The 25,533-nt window shown below is 38.6% G+C and overlaps 4 protein-coding genes across 10 annotated transcripts in view; 2 read left to right on the top strand and 2 right to left on the bottom strand.

Moving 5' to 3' along the window:
• The first annotated feature begins 41 nt into the window (after positions 1 to 41).
• selenol (selenoprotein L) lies at positions 42 to 5,149 on the top strand. Of its 6 annotated transcripts, none has more exons than XM_079474981.1 (11): positions 42 to 195; positions 503 to 571; positions 748 to 832; positions 931 to 979; positions 1,352 to 1,397; positions 1,478 to 1,605; positions 1,752 to 1,866; positions 2,129 to 2,251; positions 2,498 to 2,635; positions 4,267 to 4,416; positions 4,740 to 5,142. In XM_079474981.1, exons 4-10 carry the CDS (start codon positions 942 to 944, stop codon positions 4,393 to 4,395), a joined length of 717 nt encoding a protein of 238 aa, XP_079331107.1. In that variant the 5' UTR covers positions 42 to 195; positions 503 to 571; positions 748 to 832; positions 931 to 941; the 3' UTR covers positions 4,396 to 4,416; positions 4,740 to 5,142. The 6 variants fall into 6 exon arrangements, with proteins under 6 accessions (XP_079331107.1, XP_079331105.1, XP_079331104.1 ...); XM_079474979.1 differs by having other exon boundaries at positions 57 to 195; positions 926 to 979; positions 4,740 to 5,149; XM_079474978.1 differs by having other exon boundaries at positions 70 to 195; positions 732 to 832; positions 926 to 979; positions 4,740 to 5,149.
• Positions 4,913 to 9,227, bottom strand: clec11a (C-type lectin domain containing 11A). 2 transcript variants are annotated; one of them, XM_079474984.1, is made up of 4 exons: positions 8,666 to 9,227; positions 7,734 to 7,845; positions 6,945 to 7,136; positions 4,913 to 5,942 (listed from the first exon to the last, which is right to left on the bottom strand). In XM_079474984.1, exons 1-4 carry the CDS (start codon positions 8,765 to 8,767, stop codon positions 5,545 to 5,547), a joined length of 804 nt encoding a protein of 267 aa, XP_079331110.1. In that variant the 5' UTR covers positions 8,768 to 9,227; the 3' UTR covers positions 4,913 to 5,544. The 2 variants fall into 2 exon arrangements, with proteins under 2 accessions (XP_079331110.1, XP_079331111.1); XM_079474985.1 differs by having other exon boundaries at positions 4,917 to 5,942; positions 8,735 to 8,989.
• Positions 9,228 to 9,997: 770 nt separating this feature from the next.
• cUnh1orf198 (chromosome Un C1orf198 homolog) lies at positions 9,998 to 13,694 on the bottom strand. The gene is made up of 4 exons (XM_079475272.1): positions 13,362 to 13,694; positions 12,784 to 12,834; positions 12,116 to 12,691; positions 9,998 to 11,999 (listed from the first exon to the last, which is right to left on the bottom strand). The coding sequence occupies exons 1-4, from the start codon at positions 13,674 to 13,676 to the stop codon at positions 11,943 to 11,945; spliced, it is 999 nt and encodes a 332-aa protein (XP_079331398.1). The 5' UTR covers positions 13,677 to 13,694; the 3' UTR covers positions 9,998 to 11,942.
• A 2,321-nt stretch (positions 13,695 to 16,015) lies between these two features.
• LOC306905082 (connector enhancer of kinase suppressor of ras 3-like) overlaps positions 16,016 to 25,533 on the top strand; it is a 32,917-nt gene continuing 23,399 nt past the window's right edge. The window contains exons 1-2 of the mRNA XM_079475465.1: positions 16,016 to 16,171; positions 25,293 to 25,456. Coding sequence (XP_079331591.1) covers positions 16,120 to 16,171; positions 25,293 to 25,456 — 216 coding nt within the window. The 5' untranslated portion in view covers positions 16,016 to 16,119. The remainder of the gene's footprint in view (positions 16,172 to 25,292; positions 25,457 to 25,533) is intronic.

The following is a 25,533-nucleotide window of genomic DNA, read 5'->3' as shown; positions in this document are numbered from 1 at the left end:
ACATGACGTCACGCAACTTCCGTTTTTCAGCGAAGCAGTGTATCGTTACTTCCGCTAGCGCTTCAGATTGGAGTCCTTTGCACGGCCGCCACACAAATACTTCCCTTAGATGATGCAGGAAATGTTCGCTTAAAAGATCAACGCTAGATAAAGGATACAAACTCTTCGTTGAACAGTACCTGTTTGATTATGAAGGTAAGTGGGGTTTTTTTCTTTTGGGGTTAGCGAATGTGCTAGGAATCGGATAAGTACTCAAATACGTGTTCTTTTAAAAAACAATGTTAACTGTTGGTAAATTCCGAAAGCGACGGCAAAACGGAAGTTGTTGTTTGTTGCAAAACGGATGTAATGATACGCCACTTTGAGAAAAGCCGGAAGTTAAGGCACGTGAAAAGGGCCTAGTCTGCTGGGACAGAATGACGCACGTGTAACGTCACTACAGTACGTGAGTGTGTAACAGAAGCACGCAAACACGGAATGGAACAACACGTTCTTATTGCAGCTTTGAAAGATCTGATAACTTTTGGGAGAACATCGCTGGAGAATGCGCAGAAGTTTGTGTACGCGGAAGGTACAAAACCATTTTTAACGTTATTGCTCATTTCACTTATTACCTGTGCAAGTGTGTCAGTCAGTATCGAGCCGATGAACTGTTCATGTGATTTCCATAAGGGAACTTCATTTAATGTATGAATAATGCATATTATGGATTTAAGCAGACTTTCCTTTAGCACGTGTGTGTTTTAGGTGGTTCTTCGACAGCAGAAAGTGGCCATCAGAACGTGAACGTTTTATTTGGACTGATGTCAGCAGGGGTCAAGTTTTTTAACAGGTGGGTATGTGTTTATTGATACAGTACATGTGGACTTTGTGCGCATAGTCAACTCCATCCTATAATAATATAAAATGAAAATACTGCTTTAAGCCTAGGTGTGAAGAACATGAGGGAAGCAGAAAGGATATGGGAACATTTTTTTCAGTGAGTATGATGATTTCTAATATGAAATATGTCAGTATTGTAGGCCTATTAAAAGAGTAAAATATACTGACGTATTATATTTATTGTACTTACGTATGATATATTGAACTCTATATGTTTAATAAAAAGTCCTATATCAGTACTCATAAACTGTTCCAGAAGACTCGAGCACTAAAATTGTGTATATTATTTTGTATAGGGAATGCTATACAATGTATTATTGTCCCTGGAAATTTATTTCTGGTTTTACGTTATTTATATCACTCCGAATACGCTCCAAAGATAAATGTATTTATACTGCATAATGAACAGTCTCACACCGAGATACTTACTCTACATTATCCCCTAACAAATCAATTGTCAATTCAACAGGATAACTGAAGTGCGGGATAATGTTGAAAGCGTTCTGCAGCTGGAAGTAAGTCCTTCTGATGGTTTAACACGATGCTAAACTGTAAACATTTGTAACGATAGTGAGCGAGTGTCTGTGATTGACAGGTGGAGTGGGACAGCTTTTTGAAACGTCTGGATGTTCAGATGCAAATGAGCGACACCGTTCTATCACACAGTCCTGCAGCCCAGACGCTGAGCTCAGATACACGCCTCATACACGTCCAGACCAAAGAGTGAGATTTATGTTGAGAGGAAACAATAATCCAGAACTTCTTCAAAGTGTCATATCCTTTGCGTAGGACTTGGAAGCAAAAACATTCACATCTGGAAAAAAGTGATCGACTAGTGATGATAAAATAAGGGTCTTGTGTTTATGCAGGAATGTGTCGCTGGGACAATACTTGGGGAAGGGAGAGAATCTCCTACTTGTCCTACTTCGACATTTTGGATGACAGCCATGACGAGACCACGTGACTGAGCTGAATAACAGCAAGGTAAGATGCCCTGACACTTAAGATAACAGACATACATGCAGAAGAAACACTGTCGAAAGCACAGTTAGTGTTACAGACGACAGGAGCACACCTGCACTGGGCAGAAGTTTCTTCTCATGTGCACTTGACCGAGCTGTGGTTTTGGCACAACAAACATATTATCGTATTCATTTCATTTGTAGCAATCTTCCAAAGTCTCCCCGGCGTGGTCTTTGATTCATCAGCACAGCTTTTCTTTCTGTTCCAATTCTTTCTCACACAGAATCTTCTGGAAGCTCAGTCAGTCCGGGTGCTGGTGGTCTCGTATGGGTGTTTGGAAGGGGCAACTTTCTGGCTTGATCAGACAGGCACTGAATTTGACATGCTGCTTGATGAAGAGAGAGCGGTGAGCACTTTTTATTGTGACAAAAGCATTATTTGTCCTTTATAAATAGACAAAAGTCCTCGCTACACTTTTGGAGAATTATAAAGAGGTTTACTAGATTACAAATCCCTTGCAGTTGTTGCCAAGGTTTGTTACTTTCTGATTTTAGTAAAACCCTGCGACAAACATAAATCATAATTATTAGTCACCTTTTATGACAAAGAAATATGGAGACAGTGATGGTAAGTATGAATGTGTGCGTTACAGGTGTACAGAACATTCGGTCTGGGTTCATCGTTTGCCAAGGTGATGAAGTTTAAGTCACTGCTTCACTACTCAGAGTTTCTGGCGATGAACAGACACTTTCCTGAGGTGCCACCACAGTTCATCGACGATCTGTTTCAGGTGACATTCACACACTCGCTTCCAGATCCTGAAAAAACACTGATAACCCTGTCTGTAAGTGAAGTGTAAAAACATAAAATGTCGCATTGAGCGCTGATTCAGACAGCATCCTTGCTGCCATATAGACCCCTTTTGTGCCGACGTCACGCTTACTTTACGGTTCTCGCGGGAGGCGGCCAATACAACCAGCACAGATTCGGCTGCATAAGGAGTTTAAAATATACTCTTGTTGTGCTGTTGAGTGCCACAATCGACAGAATGCAAAATTTGAACACATACCTGCTGCCATTGCGAAACAAAAACACTGACGACAGCTGTAGTTAAACACAATAACACGGGCGGACTGAACAGAAACGATCATCCAAAATGCTCGCGTCTCACTTCACAACACTTAAGATAAAAATGACTGTCTTTTGTTGATTTTGCTCTGTGTTTTTAAAAATATCTCACGAATGCCCAAATCAGAAACTGGTTTTTTTTTCCACGTAGCATTAACTTTTGAACTCATAGGTATGTTATCTAACTTTTTTAGTTATACAACTAGCATTTAACTATCAGACAGAAACTCAACACAAAGGAAACTGTTTTTCATCTCTTTTTCTTTAGTTGTCACAATTGCATTTTATCTACTAATAGTACATTTTTGTACAGTTGACATCGTACTAATTTATACAAATAAGCCACCTAATTCCCTTGAGATCAGGTTGAGTAAGCATATTTTTCTTTCTGTGTCTCATTGGTTCTTGCATGTCTTTTGACTAAGGGGCTGTATACACAAGACCGTTTTCAAGTGAAAGCGCAAAAATCTTTTGCGAATTGGCTGTCCGTGTTCACGGAAATGGCGTTTTAGGAGACTGATAACGCAAACTTTTGAAAACGGGTAACAAAGTGCAACCACGGCGTTCTCATTTCCGTAAACCCCGAACGAAGTACGCAAGAAGGAGAAAACGACATTGTGCGCATGTGTATTAGGTGTGTGTACACCCAAACACAACGAAGAAGAAGAAACAAATACAACAATGGCGGATAACATGGGTTTTTTTGCGCTACGCAATAGTTTGTTAACGCTTCTCCAGCAAAGTGTAGATTTACAGTGCTATAACCACCAGCGGAGACCTACATTCAAATCTTAACAGTCATTCATGGTGACAAAGGGTTTTTAAAGGGCGCTTTTGGATCAGACCCGGGAGAACGAGTAGATGGAAGGAAAACTTTCGAATGTGCAAAATGTTTCGCCATCTTGTTTGTTTGTTTGTATATCTGCGCACGCTTCTCTTCACTATGAATGAGGAGAAATGCAGCGCTCTTTTTGCGGATCTGTGTAAACGCGGATTGTTTTGATAACATTGTCGTGTGTACGTGAAACTTTTCAAAAACGCGAAAGAAAAAGTTTTCCGTGTTTCATCGTTTAAACGTGGCCTAAAAAACACACTGCTATCTTTAACCTGCTGAATGCACCAGACCGTTTGCTTGAGTCAAAGGTCTGGCTGCTCGAGACTATGAGTCATGTGAATCCATAACAACAAATTCCTTTTAATATTATATAACAGCACAGCTCTTGAAAGAACATCTGTCTGCTTCTAGTCTAGGACTCTTGAAAATAAGTTAAAACCTCTCTCTCTCTCTCTCAGATGGGTGGTGATTTTGTGTTGGACGAGGCCGGTAAAGTGATTTTATCTTACCGGTGTAAAAGCCCAGTGGACAGACCATCAGCTGCACAGATTCTTTCCGCCATCTCTGCTTACGCAGGCCTTTCTTAACTCCCCAAGAGACTGGAAAAGGTCTTGTTTCTCCCTTTTATCTTGATAAGAAGTTTCAGTTCCTGAAATGCTTTATATTTTCATATTTGTGCCAGTTTCACAATATGTTCTTCCAGTTGGAAAATGGCCAAAATGACATTTGTAACTCATTTGCCACTCGATTTGGCACTGAGTTGCAAAAGCTGTTGTGTTCCCTTGAGAATACTGCCCAAAGCACTTCCGACGAAATTATAATATAAAACCTAAACATTTACAATCCATATGAGAACCTTTTAAGAATTGTAAGTATATGGAGTGCATGAGCGATGAAGGTACCGTCACTAACGTTGATATTTGTTTTGTAGGTTGACTCCACAGAGACTGAGCTCATCCAGAGGTGTATGGAAGATATGAAGATATGACTTGAACTCATATGAAGAGTCATCTCCGATGGGAATTTACAGCTTCTGGTCACAAAAGCTTCAAATCTGTTGAGTCAACACAGACGCACTTCGTACACAAGAGTCACAATCATATAAAATCAGATTCTTTACTTTATTTGACGTATGAAATAAATCAACTTATGAAGGTGTTTTACTACTGTAGGATCAGGATAATGAAGGGTAAATGTTTACAATTAGATTAAATATACTGTATAACTGATATTTGTTTTAGAAACCGTACCAAGTTGGAATTTTTGAACTGAAGTCTCTGTTGAATAAAGGATTCAGACTAGACTGTGTTCTCTCAACACATCTGTTTGCTTTTAACCTGCTTCAATAGTTATTTAATCTTTAACAGATAATTAAACAACAAACCAAACTCTTTCCATTATTCAGAACAACTTTCTGTTATGGTTTTGAATAAGTCTAAATCAGCCATATTGTAATGTCAAGACTATGAGAACCACACGCACCCTTTAGACCGATTAAATCATTCTGTATGTTAAAATTCTTCTAAACTTGTCTGTTATTACACATAACAGATCATTTTTCTCAAGTCGCTTTAAAAAAATTGTTCACCCAAATATGAATTCTTGCATAAATTATGAGATCATTTTTATTTTTGAGTGACCTAATCGTTTAACTCCCTGATCACTTCAACAGTTGTATTGAATACAGTGAATAGCTGCTCATTATCACAGAGGACGGAGCTGCTCCAATCTGTAGGTCAGACATCAAACTCGCATAGATAAAACATGCGTCTGTCACAGTACGTGTCCCACCAGTCTCCATCATCTGAGGACATTGAGACACAGTTCTCTCGTTTCCCGCCGTCCGGCTGGCTGGACAGGAAGTGCTTCCTCCACTGGAAGTAGGTCACGCGGGTCGTGTCCTCAAACAGATAGAGTCCTTCAGAACGCTGGTCGTTGATCCCAAGCCACACAGGCCAGTTACCGTGAATGACTGATTTGACGTATTCGGCTAAAGCTTCCTGCTCCCTGCGGTCTCGAGGCATAGCCATGCGTCCACCTCGCTCCTGACACTTCTGAGATGCCTCCGGGTAGGTTTCATGCACACGGTATACCAGAACGCATTTGTATCCAATTTTACGGCCTTTTTGGCAGCCTGCAACAACAGAAATTGGTTTAATCAGTCATTGTTTAATGGCCTTTCAACAAAGTACCGCAGATGTCCGTAAAGATCATGACTGGTTAGAGTACTTTGGTACGATTTTTAGTTTGGTTCTTTTGGTCTGCATAAAAAATAAAGTTACATTTAGTCCGGGTTTGTGGTTAGTGTTGACACCCGTCTTTACAAACCCAAAGATACTAAACCTCAAGGCGATGACAACCTGACTTGTCAACTTTAAAGCAAGACTTTGTAGATTTTCGACCTAAAATTATTTCTCTTAAATTATTTCAGTGGTAGAACAACTCTTAACCGGACAAATTCTACTGCCGCTGCTACCTGAGCAGTCTCAAAGCAGCTACAACCACCCTCTGTAAGTTCTGTGTTCGAGTCAGTTCACACAGCCCCATCCATCCCCTGCCTGCGTTTCCAACCAACGTTTCTGATTTCGCCGGTTCCATCAGCTTAGTAAATAAATTTACGTATATTGCGCTGCCCACAGGGAAGCTTACTTGGTGACATTATTTATAACACTGCTGACAGACAATTGCGCTTATCAATCACATAGGGGAATCTGCGAGCAAAAGTTCTTAATGTCGCTTTAATAACATGTGATACTGTACATCTAGACGGTTGTTATCACAAAACCAACTCTGACTGTGTAATTTTGTATTCTGACATTTTTGGTCTTAATGGCACAATGTAGAGAGGACCAAAAACTACACAAAATGACAAAGTGGAGTCGGACCCAGGACTTGCCTTTGGGTCACCCCGGTGCTCACTAGGCTACTGACCACATGGTGGTATTTTTACCTGAAGAGCTCACAAAGTGAACCTAAACCTTTTTCACCACAAAGTCTTGTGCAACAGAAATCTATGTTAAAGTTTCTTTTTAGAACCCCTATTATGAACCTTTCTGGAATCTTTAGTGTAATGAAGACTTGCTCTTTTGCGTGTTGTCAAGGCCTGGGTGATACAGACAGTGCAGTGCACACTAACCCTCTAGTCGTCCGATCTCTTTGCGATTGTCTTTGCAGTAGGATGAGACCTGTTGTATGGCATCCTCCGTGTCGCCCAGTCTGTTGTCAAGGCGTAACATTCTCTCCATCAGCTGTGACATTTTAATGTCTAACGTGTAGTGTCCAACATTAAGCCTATGGATGGCCTGATCCATTGCTGCCAGTCTAGACACTACAAAAAAGTGAATCAAGTCTTTCATTAGCCTGCAACACTGCCGCATTCTTCAGAATGAATAGACTCCGTGGGGACATCTTAAGAACTTTTTGGAAGGGGGAGGGAAAGACAAGGTGGTTGATGATACAGTGTCTGAATTCTAAGAGTGCCTTCATATAGAAAGTTCTACAAAAAGCATGAGTTGGTTTGCTGGTCTTCGCTGATTTCCTAGTCAAGTGACCGCAAAGGAAAACCATCTCCAGTTGGACAACCTGGAGGACCACTGGTTTTCACAGTATTTTTAAGAATGCAATTCACATGCCTAGACTATAAACATATTACTGGTCCCACTTGGTTTCAACATTCAAGTTCAAAGAAGGCGTTCTTGAGATTATTATTTAGAAAAAATTTACAAATTCCCAAGTTACTTTCAGTTTTTTTATTAGGCTACTGTTTTTATTATGTTTTTAAGTAAAATAAAGATTTTGTTTCATTCTCCTTCAGAAAACTGAAACTTTTGTTTGCTTTTGTTGGAATTTTACAGACACTCATCTGAAGTGGTTGTAATACACATAGAAAATGCAAAACTGGAGTGGTGGCGATGGAAGCACTCACAGATGTAGTTGTAGGTGCTCTCAGTGTCTGAGACGGCAGTGGTGGGTTCAGGTTCTATGATGTCTGGAGAATCTCCTCGACCTATGACAGTCTCCTCATTGAACTCTCGGGCCTGTCGTACAACAAACAAAACCAAACTCACCCTGAACTGATGCAGCAGAAAACACACAATCACACTGGAAGTCAAAGGCAATTACCTGAAGTAATGTGATGAGTCTTAGCAACCAAAAATCAATGACTATTTAACTTAATGGACTCCCAGTGCTTACACTTAATAAAGTGTCGAGAGCAGGAGAAAGAAGTTAAATAATATTAACTTGACTTTAAAGTGTAAATGTTCTGTTTACCAGCCTCCCACAACTTAAAGGGACAGTTTAATTGTTATGAATACAATTTTGACATTATTTATTCCCCCTCGTGTAGCTGCAAACCTGTATATGACTCTTTCTTCCGTGGAAGACAAAAGACGATATTTTTAGGATTGAGGTTGTGTGCCAGTGTTGTGGTTTAGTTACCATTCTTCAAAATAGCTTATTTTGTGTTCAGCAGAAGAAAGGTTTCGGGTAAACCATCCCTTTAAAATGTATTCTGGTCACCATCTAGTTTAGGGTCCAATACTCCACTTGGACCCTAGACAAAAGTTCTGCTCTATTTTTACAATTAATTATACAATTCTGTAAAACACATAATCATTAATGTTATACAATATATAAGGTTGAAGACCCCTGTTCTGATGTCAAATGTGATGGTATAGTACTTTGAAATATACCATTTATTATTACCATCAAACGAGTATCCAAAAAGTTATAGTATGCATTAACCTACAAGGATACGGTTTCATGTAAATAAATCATTAATTGTATTCATACAAATGTAGAATGTGTCAACTTTATAAAACGTCATTTTTCATGCGGTAAATGTAAAGTGTTTACCTGCGAGAGATCAGGTGTTGTGATGATGAGTTCTGTGTCGCACGAGGACAGAGCGCTGAATCCCACCACAGCGGCAAGAATCACTGTGAGATTCATTTTCATTCAAATCACTTCATAAATCTCTTCCTTGTGTTCAGTCGTCTCTCTGCTTTACTGTATATATGCGGGCACACAGATGTCCCACCGTCCTGATGTTGTCTTTCAGTGCTCTCCTTCTTACTTTCACATTGCTTTCAAGCTACTTTACTTCGCCTCTCTCTCTCTCTTTCTCCTCTCATCTGTTTCAAGCCCCCTCCCTCTCTGCGGCCGTGTGGGTTTTTAACCCTGTCCAAAAACAGTCTTTTATTTCTCTGTAACACTTCACAATTAGGTATTTATTAACAAATGCATTACATAGCATGTAGAGTGTAAAAGGCAGTTTTTTTGTCCGTTTATGTTAGTTCATGCAAATAAAGTTTTTCCCTTTAGTTCAGTTATGAAATAAAACCTTATCGTCAAATGTTACCCGTTCCCTGTTAACTTATTTTTATTCTTGCTGTCATTTAGCCGTCTCGTTCCGTGTGATTTATCCTAACTTCTTTTTGTCCTACCTCCCACTTCCATTCTTTGTGCTAACATGGCAAATTGACTTGCACAACATTCACTCCCTTCTCTATTATATAAACACTGTAATATTCACTTGCTTTGAGTCATTCCAGCCCCAGACGTTTTCTCATTCTTACACACGCATCCACATGAGAATTGCTAGGTTATATAGTGGCGTTGTCTTTTGGGAACATGTTGTTCAGAAATGACAGGAGAAAGGCGAACGTCTTACCAGATGAGTTTTCTCAACACATGGAACGAATTTGGACCTCTCACTGAAAACAGGACACTTTTTTCCTCTCCCTCCCTTCTCTGGAGGTGAAATTGGGATGTAAGAGTGAACCAAAGGAATCCGGTTCATTACATAACGAAGTCTAACTGTGTGAATTTCTCGCAGATGGCTTTGTGTACACGTTACACAGAAGAGGAAGCAGATTTAAAAATAGATAAACTTCCCATATATACTCCTTTATAGACCTTTCAAAATCTGTATGCAGGGGACTCCCTCAAATGATTCCAAACAGTGTTGGAAAGGCGTGACTTTGAACGTTGAACGACTCTTTGGAAAACTGCGGAACAATAAACGATAAGCCCCAAAATAAAAGATTGCCCATAAAACTCTTCATAGAATATGCTGGTAGCATTTAGAAAATGCCACATATGTGAGCAATTACGTTCAAGCACATCCAACGGTGATATTTTATGAAACTAAAGGCAGCAGACAGTGAGTGACCTCTTGAAATATTTGACAGCGGAAACGGTCACCAGATTTACAAGTTCTGTTCTGGTTTTAATCACTGCTTCACGGCAGTGAAGTAACAAGAGACAAAAAACAAGTTAGTGTCTTTCTTTAATTGTATTTTTTACATTACAGATTTATAAATGCATTAACTCTGGCTCCAGGCCACATACTAGTTCGTGAAAAAACGTCTCGCAAGGAAAGCTTCGAAAGTATTTCTACCCTTGCACCCTAGTTACTTGAGGTACAAACTCTACACAAGTACAAGAACGCAAGCTACTTAGCACGCAAGTTCCATTGTACATGTCGTTGCGTAATCCAATAGGTGATGAGGCACAAAGAATGGTATTAAAGACAATCGATCACGATATGCATACCGCAATGGATAACTCTAATACTTCAACTTAACGAGAAAAGGAAAAGTTTTATGTGCGCCTGTTTTCAAAATGACATTGTCTGGTTTTTTTAAATGTACTTCAAAATTTAAACATGTCTGTTTGATTTCAGAATATGTAGTGTTGCTTTCATATCTCAGAAAGATCATACAATTGAAATTAAAATACAATTGAAATTTTAAAACTGAAAATATTACTGTAGTGTAACGCATTATTTTGCAAGTTATCGCATAACGCCTCTTCAATAATGTGCAGCTCTGGTATTTTCTACAATAGTTTGGCGACACAACAATTTCAGTAAAAGCTCGTAAAAGTTAATAGCTAGCTAATGCACACTTGCAATTCGCTGGCCAAGCATTCGCATACTTGTATAGAGTATGTTTCTAGCTTAAAGGGACAGTTCCAACTTAAATAAAAACTGTCTTTATTTACTCACCCTCGAGTTGTTCCAAACCTTTTCTTTTTTTTTACGATGAACACACAAAGATATCCGAAAGAATGCTTGTAACCACACAGTTCTTGGACCCCCCTGACTACCATAGTAGGAACAATTACAATAGTAGTCAAAAGTGCCCCAGAACTGTTTGCTTTCCTACATTCTTCAAAATATCTTCTTTTGTGTTCAAACAAACCAATACATTTATAAATCAATTTTTCCTACTATGGGAGTCAATGGTGGCCAAGAACTGTTTGGTTACAAGCATTCTTCCAAATTTCTTTCTCTGTGTTCATCAGAACAAATACAATAATACAGATTGGGTACGAGGGTGAGTAAATGACCATAGAATAGTTATTTCTGGGCGAACTGTTCCATTAAGGATTTTAATGCTGTATTGCTTTAAGTTATGTATTGCTTAGTCCTCTCTGTTTGTACTTTACAGTAGAAAAGCATTTAGAAAGAAGAAAAGTCTGAAGAATAGTTGATGTACAGCAAACTACACAAGGAGCTTACAATATTGTGCATATTAAGTCTACAAAACCATGGTGCACATTGTTTCCTGAAAACCATGCTACAATTCCTCATTTAGGTCCATATAAGTGAAGCATCTTAACATTAGCGTTAATATCTAAATAACAATAGGAAAAAGAGGAGGGCAGTGAGAGCGATGTGGTATTCAAACTGGAGGAACCACACTTATGTCCATTTCAAAAGTAGGTCTTGTGTTCAGTTCATGCTGATCGTGCTTGATATGAAAGCAATTTTTTATATTATGTATATTTTGATTGACAGTTTGGTTGTTAATCCGAAGGAACAAAATAAAAGTGAAAGAAACGTTCTCCATTTTGTCCTTCAATAATGGAAACTCTGTTCCAGGGTTATGAGAGTAACAGATTTCGGTGGAAATTTGCAAAGAATTTGGCAGTTCTGCAGTTTGGAACAGAACTGTGGGAAAATTGGCACGTCCAGGGGTTTGAGTTTGTGTGTGAATGAGCTCTTACATTCAGTAACTAGTGATGTGATTCAACAGAGTTACACCTGTAATAAACTACTAAAGCATTAAAATAAGGTGATCTGTAGTGTTCGTGGAGTCCCTTGGTTCATCAGGATGTTCAAGCATTACCAATTGTCCAAGAAGTCAAATCCGGTCTTCAGGATATTGCTGCTTGTGTTAAACTGAAAAATGAAAAAAATTAAACAGTCGGTTTGTAAATAGAAAGTCGTATGGATTTTTGGAGACCGCATGTCATCGTCAAACGAAATAAAGGGGAATTTGATTCTCCAAGACTCACCTGTGAGAAGGAAGGACTGGAGGCGGGCGACCCACTGACTTTGTCTTTGTGACTGTCTTTGGCTGCGTTATTGGACTGTGACGAGAAGCCGGTGACCAGCCCAGGACTGAACACATCGTCCAGAGTGCTGCTTACAGAGGGAAGGGTGCTCTGGGCCCTCTCCCACCCTTCCTCTGACATAGCCCCTGGAGCTGGAGGCTTTGGGGTGACACTGATCGCCGCAGGAGTCACGCTGATGGGGACTGGGGGAGGTGGAGCGGGTGGTCTGGTGGTCCTCTGTTTAACCGGTTTAGAGGCGGGGGTTTCCTCCGGCTCCCTCGACCCAAACTCTGGCTTTAGGTACGAGGGCAACGGCTTTTCCCCCTTCTCCATAGACTTGATCTGGCTCGGCGTCAGAGACTGAAACTCGGCCTTCTCACCCTCCAGTCTGGACCGCTCAGCGCTGATCTTCCAAAATGAGGACTCGTCAGTACTGGGCAGCTTGTTACTTTGAGGGGTTTTAGTTTTAGATTCGTTGCCTACAGAGAGAACGACCGGTTCTGTGGCTCCAGAGACCATGCTGAATTCCATCTGACTCTGTTAGGAAGGGAATGGCTGAGTCACAATTTCGCTTTTTTACCCAGCTAGCCTAAATGAATACGTATTTTTAGTAAAGGTGGCCTACTTACCTTAGTCTCCCAAGAGAAGGGGGCCGAGTGCTCATCTTGCCAAGTTAAGTCCTTGAAAAAGAGGAAAAAGAGATGTTAACCGCTGCCATTTTATCTAATTGATTATATTTATTTATTTATCAAATAAATGCATGTTGACACAAAACGTGAATAACAGGATCTAATGCATGTTGCATATGTATCCATATAACTCAAATTAGTAAACAATTTAAAGCTTTTTATCGCCCTGGCATCTGCATCATACAAATTAGAAATGTGTTTAGTAAACAGTACAGGTATACAGTTTAGCGTACATTTATTTACTACAGGTATATTTACTATTTTGCTCAAGTATTAATAAAATATGCTAACGTTTCATTCATTTAGATATTTTTCATAAGCTTCTGTACTTTAATATACTGTATACAGTAGATAATGTGTAGACTATACAGTACGGATTGTTTTGTTTACTAAACGCCGGCTGGCACATGAGATAAAACAATAAACCTACGATACAAAACTGGCAAAAGGTTCATCTTTTATTATTTATGTCATAATGTATTTGTTCGGGGCCGACACCTTATGGATCATATAAGCACCTCTTCTCCGAAGTGTACGATCTTCTGTCCGGTCTGGATGAGCAGTTTCGGGTAACAGATCACTTCCTCTCGGTCCACCCGGTGCATGGCGTACCGAGCCCGGATCCGCGGATCCATCATGCCGTTATCAATTGCCGTGTCCTGTTCGGCCGGAGTCATCTGATCCCATTCAGAACCGTATCCCTCTTTTATTTTCTCCCTCTCCTCCACGATCTTACGGGCCATCGAGTTAATGGAGGAGAAATATTCCATTTTTTTGGCCTCCGTAAGATGTGGAGGATCCGCCACACACCCTGCCATCGTCGCGGCCGCCATTTCCTCCTCTGCGCTGACGTACACAAAAGACTTTTATTTTGTTTTAAATCGAACATTTCTTTGTTTAGTTTGTTTATAGAAGTATCATATACACAGGAATTTAATACGTTTTAATATAAATTATTAAATTAACATATATAATGTAATATAATTAAACGATTCATTTATTTAGTTTTTTACATTTTGCGTTTTTATTTCTTTTCTAACATGATTCCACGTGGAACTTTTGACTTTATTCGTCTTTCGTCGCAAAAATATTTAAATAAAAGTTCAAAACAGTAGTCCTTCTTAGTCGCGCATGCGCGTGCAGAGCACATACGTCACCCACAAAGAAATGGCTGTAGAATCGGCGACCTCTAACGGTACAACTGACGAAAGCCATTCAGATGAAATTAAGGGATGGTTATTGAAGAAAACGCACTACACCAAGCGCTGGAAACAGTTGTGGTTTCGTATCAGAGATGGGGATCTTTTCTTCGGTGTCAATGAGGAGGTAAGAGTGAACGATGCTGATTTCTGCATTAAACCACCGCGGCTCTTCAAAGCTCTTAAGAAACTTATAACAGTGATCAGCTTATCAGTATTATCTTCAGCACGCACGCTTGAGACACGTGAAAGTACTTTAGGTGGAATTTCTGCAAAGTAAGTAAAAAAAGTTAACTGGTACAACATTGATTTGTTACTATCGCCATGTTGTTGTTATGTTACCATGACGACACCGGTTCATAGGCAAGATAACAGCCTCGTAGGTTTTAGGAAGTGTATTCTTTCATGTTTACTGATAACCTCAATGTATTTCATATAGTGCCATGCATCAAGTATGCAATCTTTGCCTAGTCAACAGAAAAGGCCATTCATCTGGTTGGAGCAAAGGTGGAGTTGTTGGATGGTGAGGACAGATTTGGCTGGACCATCACACCAAGGGACAGTAAACGTACCTTCTTCCTGAGGGCCGATGCTGCAGAAGAGCGTCAAGCTTGGATGACGGCCATATGTGAAGCTCAACTGAGTTTTAAAGACCATAACTCAAATGCATGTGTTGTGCAGTAGTTCCTTTGCATTTTGTAGTTTTTGCCTATATGTTAAATACGTCCAAACACGTTCAAGTGTCCGTTTTTCACAAGAAAATAAAAACCACGGAAACCTAAATGCTATAATGCAGTGACGTACATTCATACTTTATAAGTTTTAAACAATGTCGTGTATAAATCTGATGTATTTTTAAACAATTTTAATAACTTTTTAACAAGTTGAAGGGATAGTTCACCTAAACATTTTGTACTATCGTTTAGAGTAGGGCCTACATTACAAAATCTATAGACAGGTGCATAATATACATATTTTGTCAGGGGAAAAAGTCTGTAGTTGTCCTTAATATGTCCATATGTATGCTGTTTAATGTTTAATAAATCAAACGCATAGCTTCCAGTTAATGTTATTTTTGAGTGGTTACAAAATACCGATGAACTAAGAACCGAGGTCAATCCACACAAACCAAGCGACGTGTTCCAAGTGCATCTTCAAATACTGGTCAATAGAGGACGCTGTTTATTAATTACGCTATTGAAATGATCAAAGACATCAAAACAAATTATAACTGTAAGAAAACAAACCGATGTTGAATATATTTATAACTGGTTAAATATAAAAAAAATATATATCAACAAGAAGTCATCGTGTTATCCCAGCGTTTTCAGAGCTGCAAAATTACTCTGTTGTATCATCATGGTATTATAATAGTATCCTTTTTGGTATTTGTACCGTGTCATGCATATGCCATGATTATATGAATATGGGTATCACTCCATACCATGGTAACATGTACAGGTAGCTACCATCTGTTCCGTAGGACAACTGTGGTGGATTATGAACCAACTCCACAGTTGAATAAATAAAAAATTTGCGATTAAAGTCACATTAAGCGAGTATGACAGCAAAAGATTATTTGAATATAATGTTTTTTATTTATGAACGCGTGCAACCTCATGCGGCAAATCGAGTATGACATCCAAGTATCGCGAGACCGATGCAGAGCCACAACTTTCAAGTAGTTCTCGCGATACTACGATGTGCAACGAGAATCGATTTGCGCAGCATTGCGTTAAGTCGAACACACGTTCTCTCTCTCTCTCTCTCTCTCTCTCTCTCTCTCTCTCTCTCTCTCTCTCCCCCCCCCTCTCTCTCTCTCTCTCTCTCTCTCTCTCCCCCCCCCCCCTCACTCTCTCTCTCTCCCCCTCACTCTCTCCGTCTCTCTCTCTCTCTCTCTCTCTCTCTCTCTCTCTCTCTCTCTCTCTCTCTCTCTCTCTCCGTCGATCTCGGTGTAGTTTCGGTCAGTGTGTTTGAGTTTGAGCGCTGTTTCTGTGATCAACGTTCAGCTGTTAGTCATGAGAGGGAAACTTCATTAACTTTAGTGAAACTTGTTTAAACTCCACGCAGCAGAATAATGGAGTCGATAACAAAGTGGACAACCACACAGGTTGTAGACTGGATTAGAGGTAAGGTTTACTACCATTACTGCCTTTACGTTTCTTTTCAACGTCATTGTAAACTTTATTTCCCTCGTCATTCACTTGACCGCAGTGTTATGACGAAAACATGTACGCACGTTTGCATTTATGTATTTATCAGATGCCAAAGCAACTTTCAAGAGTACGGAAAAGCTGTTTTTTGTGTAAAATGAGATAAAGTGTGAGAGGAAACACTACATTACACCCACGACGACACACAGAAACTCAATGTTTATTTATGACCGAAACTTCTGTCAGCTTAAGAATAAAGAATTGAAAATATACTTCTATAAGAAACGTCATATGTACGTTACTGCATTTTCGAGTTTGTTTGCTGTTATGTCATGGCATAGTTGTTTTGCTTATTAATATGCCTACAATTCATCATTCTGTAACACAGCCGAACATACTTTATGTGCTACATAGGTGTTTTAAAATAGCAGTGTTTTCATATTAACAATATAACAGATTTAACTTGTCATTTAGTTATACATTGCAGCAATGGAATGTATTATTCATAGTTCATTTTTCTACAGAATGGTTGTTTTACATAGGCAAATCACTTGGGCTGGACGTCGTGGTCAGTCATATGAATTTGGCTGCTGTTAGATGAAACTAATTTAAAGGGATGGTTCACCAAGACACAAATGAAAAAATAATCATTTAGTCATCCTCATATAGTTCAGAACCTGTTTTAACTGTTTCCTATGTGAAACACAAAAGAAGATATTTTGAGAGAGGTTTTCGTGGCCGTACAATAAAAGTACATGGGGCCAAAGTTAGGTTACAAACGTTCATCAAAACGTGAAGAAGAAAGAAAGTCTAAGAGGTTTCGAATGAAATGAGGGAGAATAAATTATGACAATTGTTTTGGCCGATCTATCACTTTACCTGTAAAATCCTTGAAATAATTACTGTAGCATTTGTTTGACTCGTGACGGATGCAGTGCATCATTATGGATCATTTCTTAATTTTTGGATATTGTGATTTTCTTCAGACCGGCTTTCATTAAATTCATTATTGATGTTAGAGGTTTAAGTGATTTTACTTTTATGAAGGTGCAGGTTGCAAAGAAATCCAAATATTGAGAAAACTGCTTAAAAGTTGTCCAAATGAAGTCCTTAGCATAGCATATTACTGGCAAAAAATAAAATGTTCACATTTTTACAGTAGGAAATTTACTAAATATCTTCATGAAAACATGATCTTTACTTAATATCCAAATGACTATTGGCATTAAAGGAAAAAATATCATTTGGACCCATGCAATGTATTTTTGGCTATTACTAAAAATGTCCCTTTGCTAGTTAAGACTGGTTTTGTGGTCTAGGGTCACATATAACCATGCGGAGCAAAAATCCCCGTGTTACTTTGAGTGTGTAGATTAAATATACACTGTGAGTGGTAATTTGACAATTTTTAACACTGGCGATTTTACTGTGTGTGATTATAATCTTCTCTTTATTTGGATAAGTCTGATCTTGATCTCACGGGAATTTGTACCCATTTTACGAGGTGGCTTTTTTTGTCTGTTGTTTATCGATTACTAGAAAAAAGCAAAACTGAATATTCACTCCAACCCCGCCCCAAACCTGAATGATCAGTGCTTGTGGAAATATCAAAGAAAAAGCTTTTGAGAATCGATATTGAATCGACCACCGCATTTAAAAAAAACGGTTAATCGATTTTCTGAAATGTTTTGCCTATACCTTAACGTTACTGGCACGAAAGCAAATCATACAAAATGTTCGAATGAGATCGTACGAATTCATACAAATTAGCCCCATTGTAAAGTCGTTTTTTTGCCTTGAGATTGTTTGGTGCATTATCTGTTTATATAAAGAAGTTTACAGAATTATTTGAGGGCATCTTGTTACTGGAAATCATTTAGTTGTACGTTGCTTTCCTCTTGCTTCAAGTGCCTAAAACAACACCATAAGGAACCGTACAGAACTTTCACTTAACAAGCAGAGAGACCTTGGGTAAAGCATCAAGGTCCACCACAATATGAAATGCTTGTAATTTTGTGGTAAATGACTGGCCATGGTATGAGAGACTTCTGAGATGGTTTAGGTCCAAAACATTCACACTGTTTTAAATGGAGACGACGTGTCAACAGATGCATCTAATTATAAAGCGAGCCACCTTAAGGGTCCAATCCTGCTGTTGAGACACAGTTTAAAAGTGCTAATGTGTGCTTATGAGGGACTGCCGTATATTTTCTTGCACTGGACAGGTCTCAGAAAGCTAAAGTCCTTTAAAGAGATGTTCCCAAGGCTTTGAGGTATGATATGTTCCCATGGTTTAACTGGTTTGACTAATACAAATATTAGCTGTATGTAACTGATATTTCAAGATGGTCATCGTCACTTCATCGATAACTGTACTGGGTTACCCTGATGGACAGCGTTGTCAATGAATATGAATTTATAGGTGAACTTTAGGCAATTTTTTGGCAATCTTGTTTCTTTTAGCTGATGCATTTGACCTTCTAGGGCTGCACAATATTGAAGACAAATGCTCACTGTGGTAACTTTGATACTTTACCTTTGTAAAATATATATATTTTTAATAAAATATATTTAAAAACGGAAAATTATATTACACATTTGCCTGCCTGTCATCTGCATCGACCTAAAACTTTGACTTAAAGAACTACTATTAAAAGTATTCAAATCATATTGTAAACTGTTGCAATATGCACGTTTGTGATCATTTTGATATAGCAGACCTAAAACCTTTCATTAACCTCCCTAGATATCAGTGTTTGCGTTGGCCGTGGTTGACTATAAATCATGTTCTTGGACTTGGATTTGTCATTGCTTAACAAATGTAGGGGTCGGTGTGGCCTTATGTTTACACAGGAAGACTACAACCAGCACTAAGCGTTTCCAAGTTAGATTATCATTGCACCTTTTTGTGTTTTATTACCTGCAAATTGTTATTTGCAAATTAGTGTATAGTGACAGAAACGTGACCGACCAATGTTTCAGTGAACTTCGTACTGGGCCATACAAATATGTTTTCTGATCCCTTCCTCTGTTAAATGCAGCTCATGGCTTCCACCGCTTAGATTGTGGGCATTGAATGTAATGGCAATAGAAATGCTATAACTGCAATTCCAGTAAATCAGATAAAGTACATAATGTTTAAAATATATTCACTTGTCATTGTGATTTATTTGTGATTATTGTTATTGTTGAGAATCGTGCAGTAACATGCCTGAGGAGTACACACATCAGACAGTCTGGCATACTTTTTCAATACTTAAAACCTGTTTTCTTTATTAAGTGATCAGATCGGACATTATATCCTGGTTACATTGTTATGTGCATCAGAATAACAGTGTTGTGTGCGCTTCATTGACACGTCACATATGAGTGAATTGCGTGACTGCGGTTAGACTGTTTGTGTATCAGGCGGAGATGTCAGTTTCGTCTTTGTTCAGGACTCTTTACTGTGACTCGTACATAAACACACCCACTTTAGCCCCGCCCACAAGCCTGTTTGAAATGAATCTGCGTCCTGCCACCTGTGAAGAGGGGACAGGTGACAGTTTCCTGTCTGTCTGACTATCTTCTTTTTTCTAAATTCTGTCCAGAAATGTCTCAGCTGTTTGCAGCTGCTTATATCAGGTGATGACTTACTTAAGATCCGTTTTTTCTTTGCAGATAAAATAGCCATTAATGGTTTTTGATGAATATTTTACCCTTTCTTTGATCCTTAGTATTAAACAGGGCATGTTTAAGCTTTTGTCTTTACATTTTATTTTAATGGGCTCATGCGTGTCAGCACTTTTTTCCATGTTATGGAACCTATAAAGACCAAAAAGGAACTTGTTTACACATGGTTAAAGTTACCTGATAGACTATGTTTTGGGTGGGGGGCGTTGAGCTAAAGAAGCACAATTTATCATGATACTTTTGTTATTGGGTTACTTAAAAATATATACTATTTGTCAGTAAACGTTGGCTCTTGGGAAGTAAAGCCTGTACCTCACTATTCATGTTATATAGTGTGGCTACTCAGTTTAGTTTTGTGTTTACATATGAAAGGCTGCTCCTTCTTTTTCATTGGTTGGTTGGTCAAATGCGACAAATGTCATCATTTGTCATATTTGACTAATAACAGGCTGCAGCACCTTTCAAAGTTCCGCCCCGCTAGAAAGTCTCTTTAAACAGAGAAATTCCCAAACAAGTCCTAAAATGAAAGTTAGTTCCTGGAAAGGACCTAAAGTACCAGTCAGTAAAGTGAACTTATTCACCATTGGAGTCAATAAACTCATCTCAAACACAACGCTGTTATATCACTGCTGGAATTCACCCAGAAAACTCAAGCAGAGCATCAGGAACTTAAGGACAGTGTCACATCCATTTGTGGGGAAGCTTTATTGACGAAGGTTGGTTCTGGGTAGTCTGGATGGAGACGATTAGTTTTAGTATCTCTGTTTCTGTTTCTCTGTAGTCCCCCAATCCGCTCATCTTCTGCCAGTAGAAAGGACTGATATGTCACATCACCATTGAGAGAGACACTAAAAGCACCAAATGCTTCTTTCATCATCCTCGCTTTCCATGAGCACACTTGCTTCCAGTGAGGGGAGGGGCGGGGCAAACATTCCCGTCTACTGACCCCCAGGCCGTGGAATGTGTGGCAAACTTCACTTATACACAGCTAAGACAGCCAAGCGCGCGTCCTCAGCGATGAACTGACTGTAGCGGAGGCTAGCTAAACACTGTGTATGTTAAATGACAAAGCTAACCAAGCAAAATAGTGTGTGTTGATAGCGAAAAGCTTTATGCAACTTGTTTCCAGAGGGCAGCATTTACTTTTGTTTTCTATTAAAATGTATATCTAAAAATGCTATTTTAATGTGATAGGTCTATGATCATTCGATGGCCCGAAACATACTGACTATTGGTATAATAGAAATAGAATTTACACCTAAATTATACTAATTTAATGTTTTTATTTGAAGTTGAAGACCTAGAACGATACTGTTGTAACATTCACCCAGAAGTGATAGAGGAATGTTTCTAGATAAATAAAGCTGTATTTAATACGTTGTTTTAAAAAAACGCATTGCACAACGCAATAGTGTATTATCGCAGATATCAGCCTATACATTGCCTTTCTCTGGACACTAAGGCCCGTATCCTTAAAGCTTCTAAGAATCCTCTCATAAAGCTCCTAATTTAACTTATAAACTTCTATGTATGAGTCATAGGGTCTATTATAAGATGTCATTTTGAAATTATAGGTGTAATGTTTTACATTTCACCATACTCTCACAATATATATATATATATATCACCGCTGCATAGCTGCAATTCTTCTGATGCATTAATAAATGTGTTAATGTAGCTAATATAGCGATTACTGATATTTCTGTCGATATGGCATTTCTGCGCTGTGTCATATATAATCAATGCATGATCTAATAACATCAGTCTCAAACATGATCTAATGTGTTGTGTCGTGTTGTATTAACTCACTGTCATGCATTGTGTGCAACTCTTTTCTTCTCCCACTTCGTGTTTAGTAAATTGTTTCTACTGCTAAAGAAACTCTTAAGCCTCTTTAAAGTACTCATCCATACCTAGGACCTTAGGACCTCTTTCAAGGGTTAAGATGCTTTATAAATGACTTTTTTCTTTACTAGGATCTTTTCTTTAGTTGTAAGTAGAAACACCCACATTTCTAAGAATTTTGTCAATAGGAGCAACTCTTAAGGTCTTTGCGTGTTTACCAATATATATATATATATTGCACGTTACATGCAATCTTCGTATACGCTTTTTCGTATTTGGTGCTCGTTTGTACGGCGTCTCTGAATAGTCAAAAGGCCTCTCAAAATGCTTGTTGCGGATGTGAAAACCCAGTCCGAATTATTTTTATGACGGACAAAAATATTGTTTTGCAATGTTTTGGTGCCACAGGAAATTATGTTTTATGTTTAAGTATGTACAACAAGTCTTCAGCATTTGTGTACCTGCATTGTTTGTTTCTGGCCTAAATGGAGATGTGCTACAGGATCTTACTGCTTTGTTTCCTTGCTGTGGTGCTAATGCAAATACTGTACAAAACAGCTTGAACGGTGAACAGGGAGGTATTTGTTAACTAGGTCGTAAAAGTAGGTTTGTGCTCTCACAATGAAGCACTAACTAAACCTGATCTTTGATATGGTGCCCACTTCAGTGAATGAGCTGGTTATTGAATATTAAGATTGAAATTCCGATCTAGTTCAGCAGGCAGAAGTGCAGACAGCCATGACATCATCGGACCAAAGTCATGACTATGATGCATGCTCTATTTTACAGGAAATATTTAGACTTAGACTTGTACTAAAGGTCAGAAAGGGAATGGCCTGTTATACGGAGGGCTGGATATGGAGTGGAAGAGAGCTAAAAGCGCCACACTATTTTAATCTCCTGGAAGAGTTTCAGACGCACCAAGAGAACAATAAACATTCTTCAAGTCTCCAAAGGCTCAGCAGGAACGTTTGAGAAACGCAAACTGCTACTGGGTTTTGTAGACATACTGACTTTCTCCGCACTGGTCTCGGAGGCCAGATCTGTCGATTGGAGACTATTGGGAGTACAGGGAGAGAAAGACGCTCTGTTCTCTCATTTGTAACTTAGGAGGCTCTCTAATGCGTCTCTTACACGATTGTTGGTTATTTGGATGTGGGTGGGGACAGTGGATAGGATGTGTATATAGATTTGGAGGCCTTGCGGTGTCTGTTTCCCATTGCACGAAAGACTGCATGTGTTTGCCAGTGGCGTCTCGAGGGGTTTTTACGTCCATGTCTTACTTTTTCTCAAGACCCCCTTTGGCTTTTATGTGTTTTTGTCTTCATCATTAACAGACATAGACAAATGTGCATAGGAACCATTTAACATCAGATGCTTGCTTCCTGTTACCTTTGGCTGCCGCATCGATGTGTATTATTAAAATAACTGGAAAATCCAAAGCAATGCTAGTTTGCAAATTTCTCTTATTTCTTTTCAGAGTCTTAGAGACTTTCATTTTGTCTCTGTACCCCTTTTGGAGAATGCAGCTGTTGTCTCTCTGTGGGGGGCTGAGGGTGGAGGGCATTCAGGGGTCCGTAACTTTGCCCTTTGAACCCTTTTTGCCTCAGTTTCTCTCTTTCTCTTTGAGTTTTAAAAGTGGCTTCTACCCCCCACAAAGAGCCTCTTTTTATACAGCAGTCACTCAAACAGCGGACAGAGAGGGTTTGAGTTTACCTCCTCTGCCCTAAACTACAATTTACAGGGGTCTAACTGTCTCTTTTCCAGACATGGCTTGCTCAAATGCATCCTTGGAGTCATGTTTGGAAGAAACTCTTGGATGAAATGTCTATTAACGCTTTATCAAATGAAGTGTTAAAAAATAACCACCATTAATTTATTAGGTGGTTATTAACTATTGTATGTATTAGTTTTCTTATTACTCTGCTTTTTTTCTTTTCTTCTCCTGCTATAGAAGTCTATGGCAGCCTATAGTTCCGTACATGAAGAAGTGACATCATTTGAAAATGTCTTGAAAACGTCCCCAACATTTAGATTTTTGGGAAAAATAAAAATGTATTTTTTGCACCACTGTATTAACTAAAATGAAAATAATGTAAAAACACAAGGTATTTTTTTTTTATAAATTGTGACCTAGAAATGTTAGAATCATAGGATGTTTGGCAAAAAATAAAAGTAATTTTTTTATTTGGCTGTCAATCTGGCACCAACGATGGATGTTGATGTCATTATGTGGTGAAAGTATTTCAACATATTGTTCCTAAAGTGTCGTTTGTGCTGTTTGCATGTGTTTGTGAAAGTAATGACACAGCAGTTGTCTATTCACTTTAACAAGTGGTCGTCACCTGAAACTCAGCTCTGATCTAAGGGTACATTAGCAAAACAACAATGTGCTAAAAGTTGGTTCCTGCATTTTGTGTAACTTTGACATACAAGCGAAAATGTTGTCTAAACTATTCCCATTCACACGAATCTGTGAAAATGACTGAAACCACTCTCATACATGCCAGACCACTTGTTTGCAATATTACTTTTTGAAGACTATTTGCCTTTGCGTTTTTCTACAGAGGACCGCTGAATTCTGAACACACAAACGTATGCATTTTATCACATTATGTGAGACCTGACAGTATATCTAGCTAAGTTTCACGAAATCTTGCTCTCGAGATGCCAAACATAAGTTTCTTAAAAACAATCGTTTAAACAAATTTCCTTTATATTGATATGACAATCTTAAGGTGTTAATTTTAAAACATTTACTGACAGGTTAACACAATTTTTTTAATTTTTTTTATTTTGACTAAAAAGGCCTTAAAAATTCTCATGAGAATATCAGTCATGGACAATACTTTCTTCCACTATTTCTTCATTTTAATTAAACATGAATATTCTGTCAGTCGGTTTTATTTATTTTCATTTGAGAACATCTAGTTGAATATCCAATAGTTTTTTTTTTTCAGAATGTTATAATTTGACTTTAACAACATATATTTTACATTATAACATTTAAATGCACTAAGACAAATCGGGATGTGTTGCAGTAAAACAAATGGTAAAAAGCAAAACATTTCATAAATAATTCATTCTTATGTCAAAATGATCTTTTTTGCAAAGTAAAGAAAGGACATATGTTTATTGTGATAATCATTCGTGTTACTGAATCGTATGTTTTATAATTCAGATCTTTACTACTATGATGTTTTAGTGGTTTTGTGGGAATGACCCATGTTTTGAAAACTTGCACTTTGAACCCTATTTTCAAAAGTTGGCATTTCATGCCCTATTTTGGATTCAGTGTTAAATCACACTAAAGGTCCAATGTTAGGTACCAAAATTGCTAAAACAGCTTTTTGATTAGTCATTTATGACATTTTTATATGACATTTATCTGTTCTTATATCAAGAAAAATCTTATAGTAGTTTTACAATATATACATGAGAAATACCCAGGAACAAGGCAAGATAGCCAAGTGCCAATGTCTTATATTGACTCGGGGTCTAAATGTTTGAATGGTGTTAAAACACACATGGGCCGACAGTCTCCTGAACGAGTCTCTCACACTTTCTGTCCTTCTGTCAGGGCTGGATGACTGTCTCCAGCAGTACATTTCAAATTTTGAGAGGGAGAAGATCGACGGAGAGCAGCTTCTGAAGATCTCGCATCAGGATCTAGAGGAGCTGGCGGTGACGCGTGTCGGCCATCAGGAGCTCATTCTGGAAGCAGTGGATCTCCTCTGTGCATTGGTCAGTACATTATATATAGATGACTATCTGTCCACCGATCCACTCATGTCCAATAACATGCCAATCGAGTATTGTCC

Source organism: Barbatula barbatula (assembly GCF_947034865.1).
Source record: "Barbatula barbatula genome assembly, chromosome: 15".
NCBI classification, from domain to species: Eukaryota; Metazoa; Chordata; class Actinopteri; order Cypriniformes; family Nemacheilidae; genus Barbatula; species Barbatula barbatula.
The sequence above is the reverse complement of the archived record's forward strand: the minus strand, read 5'-3'. Positions and strand labels throughout refer to the sequence as shown.

Excerpts from the sequence above, each read along its gene's own strand:
- clec11a (XM_079474984.1), bottom strand. The coding sequence starts at position 8,767 with ATGAAAATGAATCTCACAGTGATTCTTGCCGCTGTGGTGGGATTCAGC. Across the intron at positions 7,846-8,665 it reads CAACACCTGATCTCTCGCAG|GCCCGAGAGTTCAATGAGGA; the intron begins GTAAACACTTTA and ends GTTGTACGACAG. Across the intron at positions 7,137-7,733 it reads GAGCACCTACAACTACATCT|TGTCTAGACTGGCAGCAATG; the intron begins GTGAGTGCTTCC and ends ACTTTTTTGTAG.
- cUnh1orf198 (XM_079475272.1), bottom strand. The coding sequence starts at position 13,676 with ATGGCGGCCGCGACGATGGCAGGGTGTGTGGCGGATCCTCCACATCTT. Across the intron at positions 12,835-13,361 it reads TCGTACACTTCGGAGAAGAG|GACTTAACTTGGCAAGATGA; the intron begins GTGCTTATATGA and ends CTCTTTTTCAAG. Across the intron at positions 12,692-12,783 it reads CCTTCTCTTGGGAGACTAAG|AGTCAGATGGAATTCAGCAT; the intron begins GTAAGTAGGCCA and ends CCTTCCTAACAG.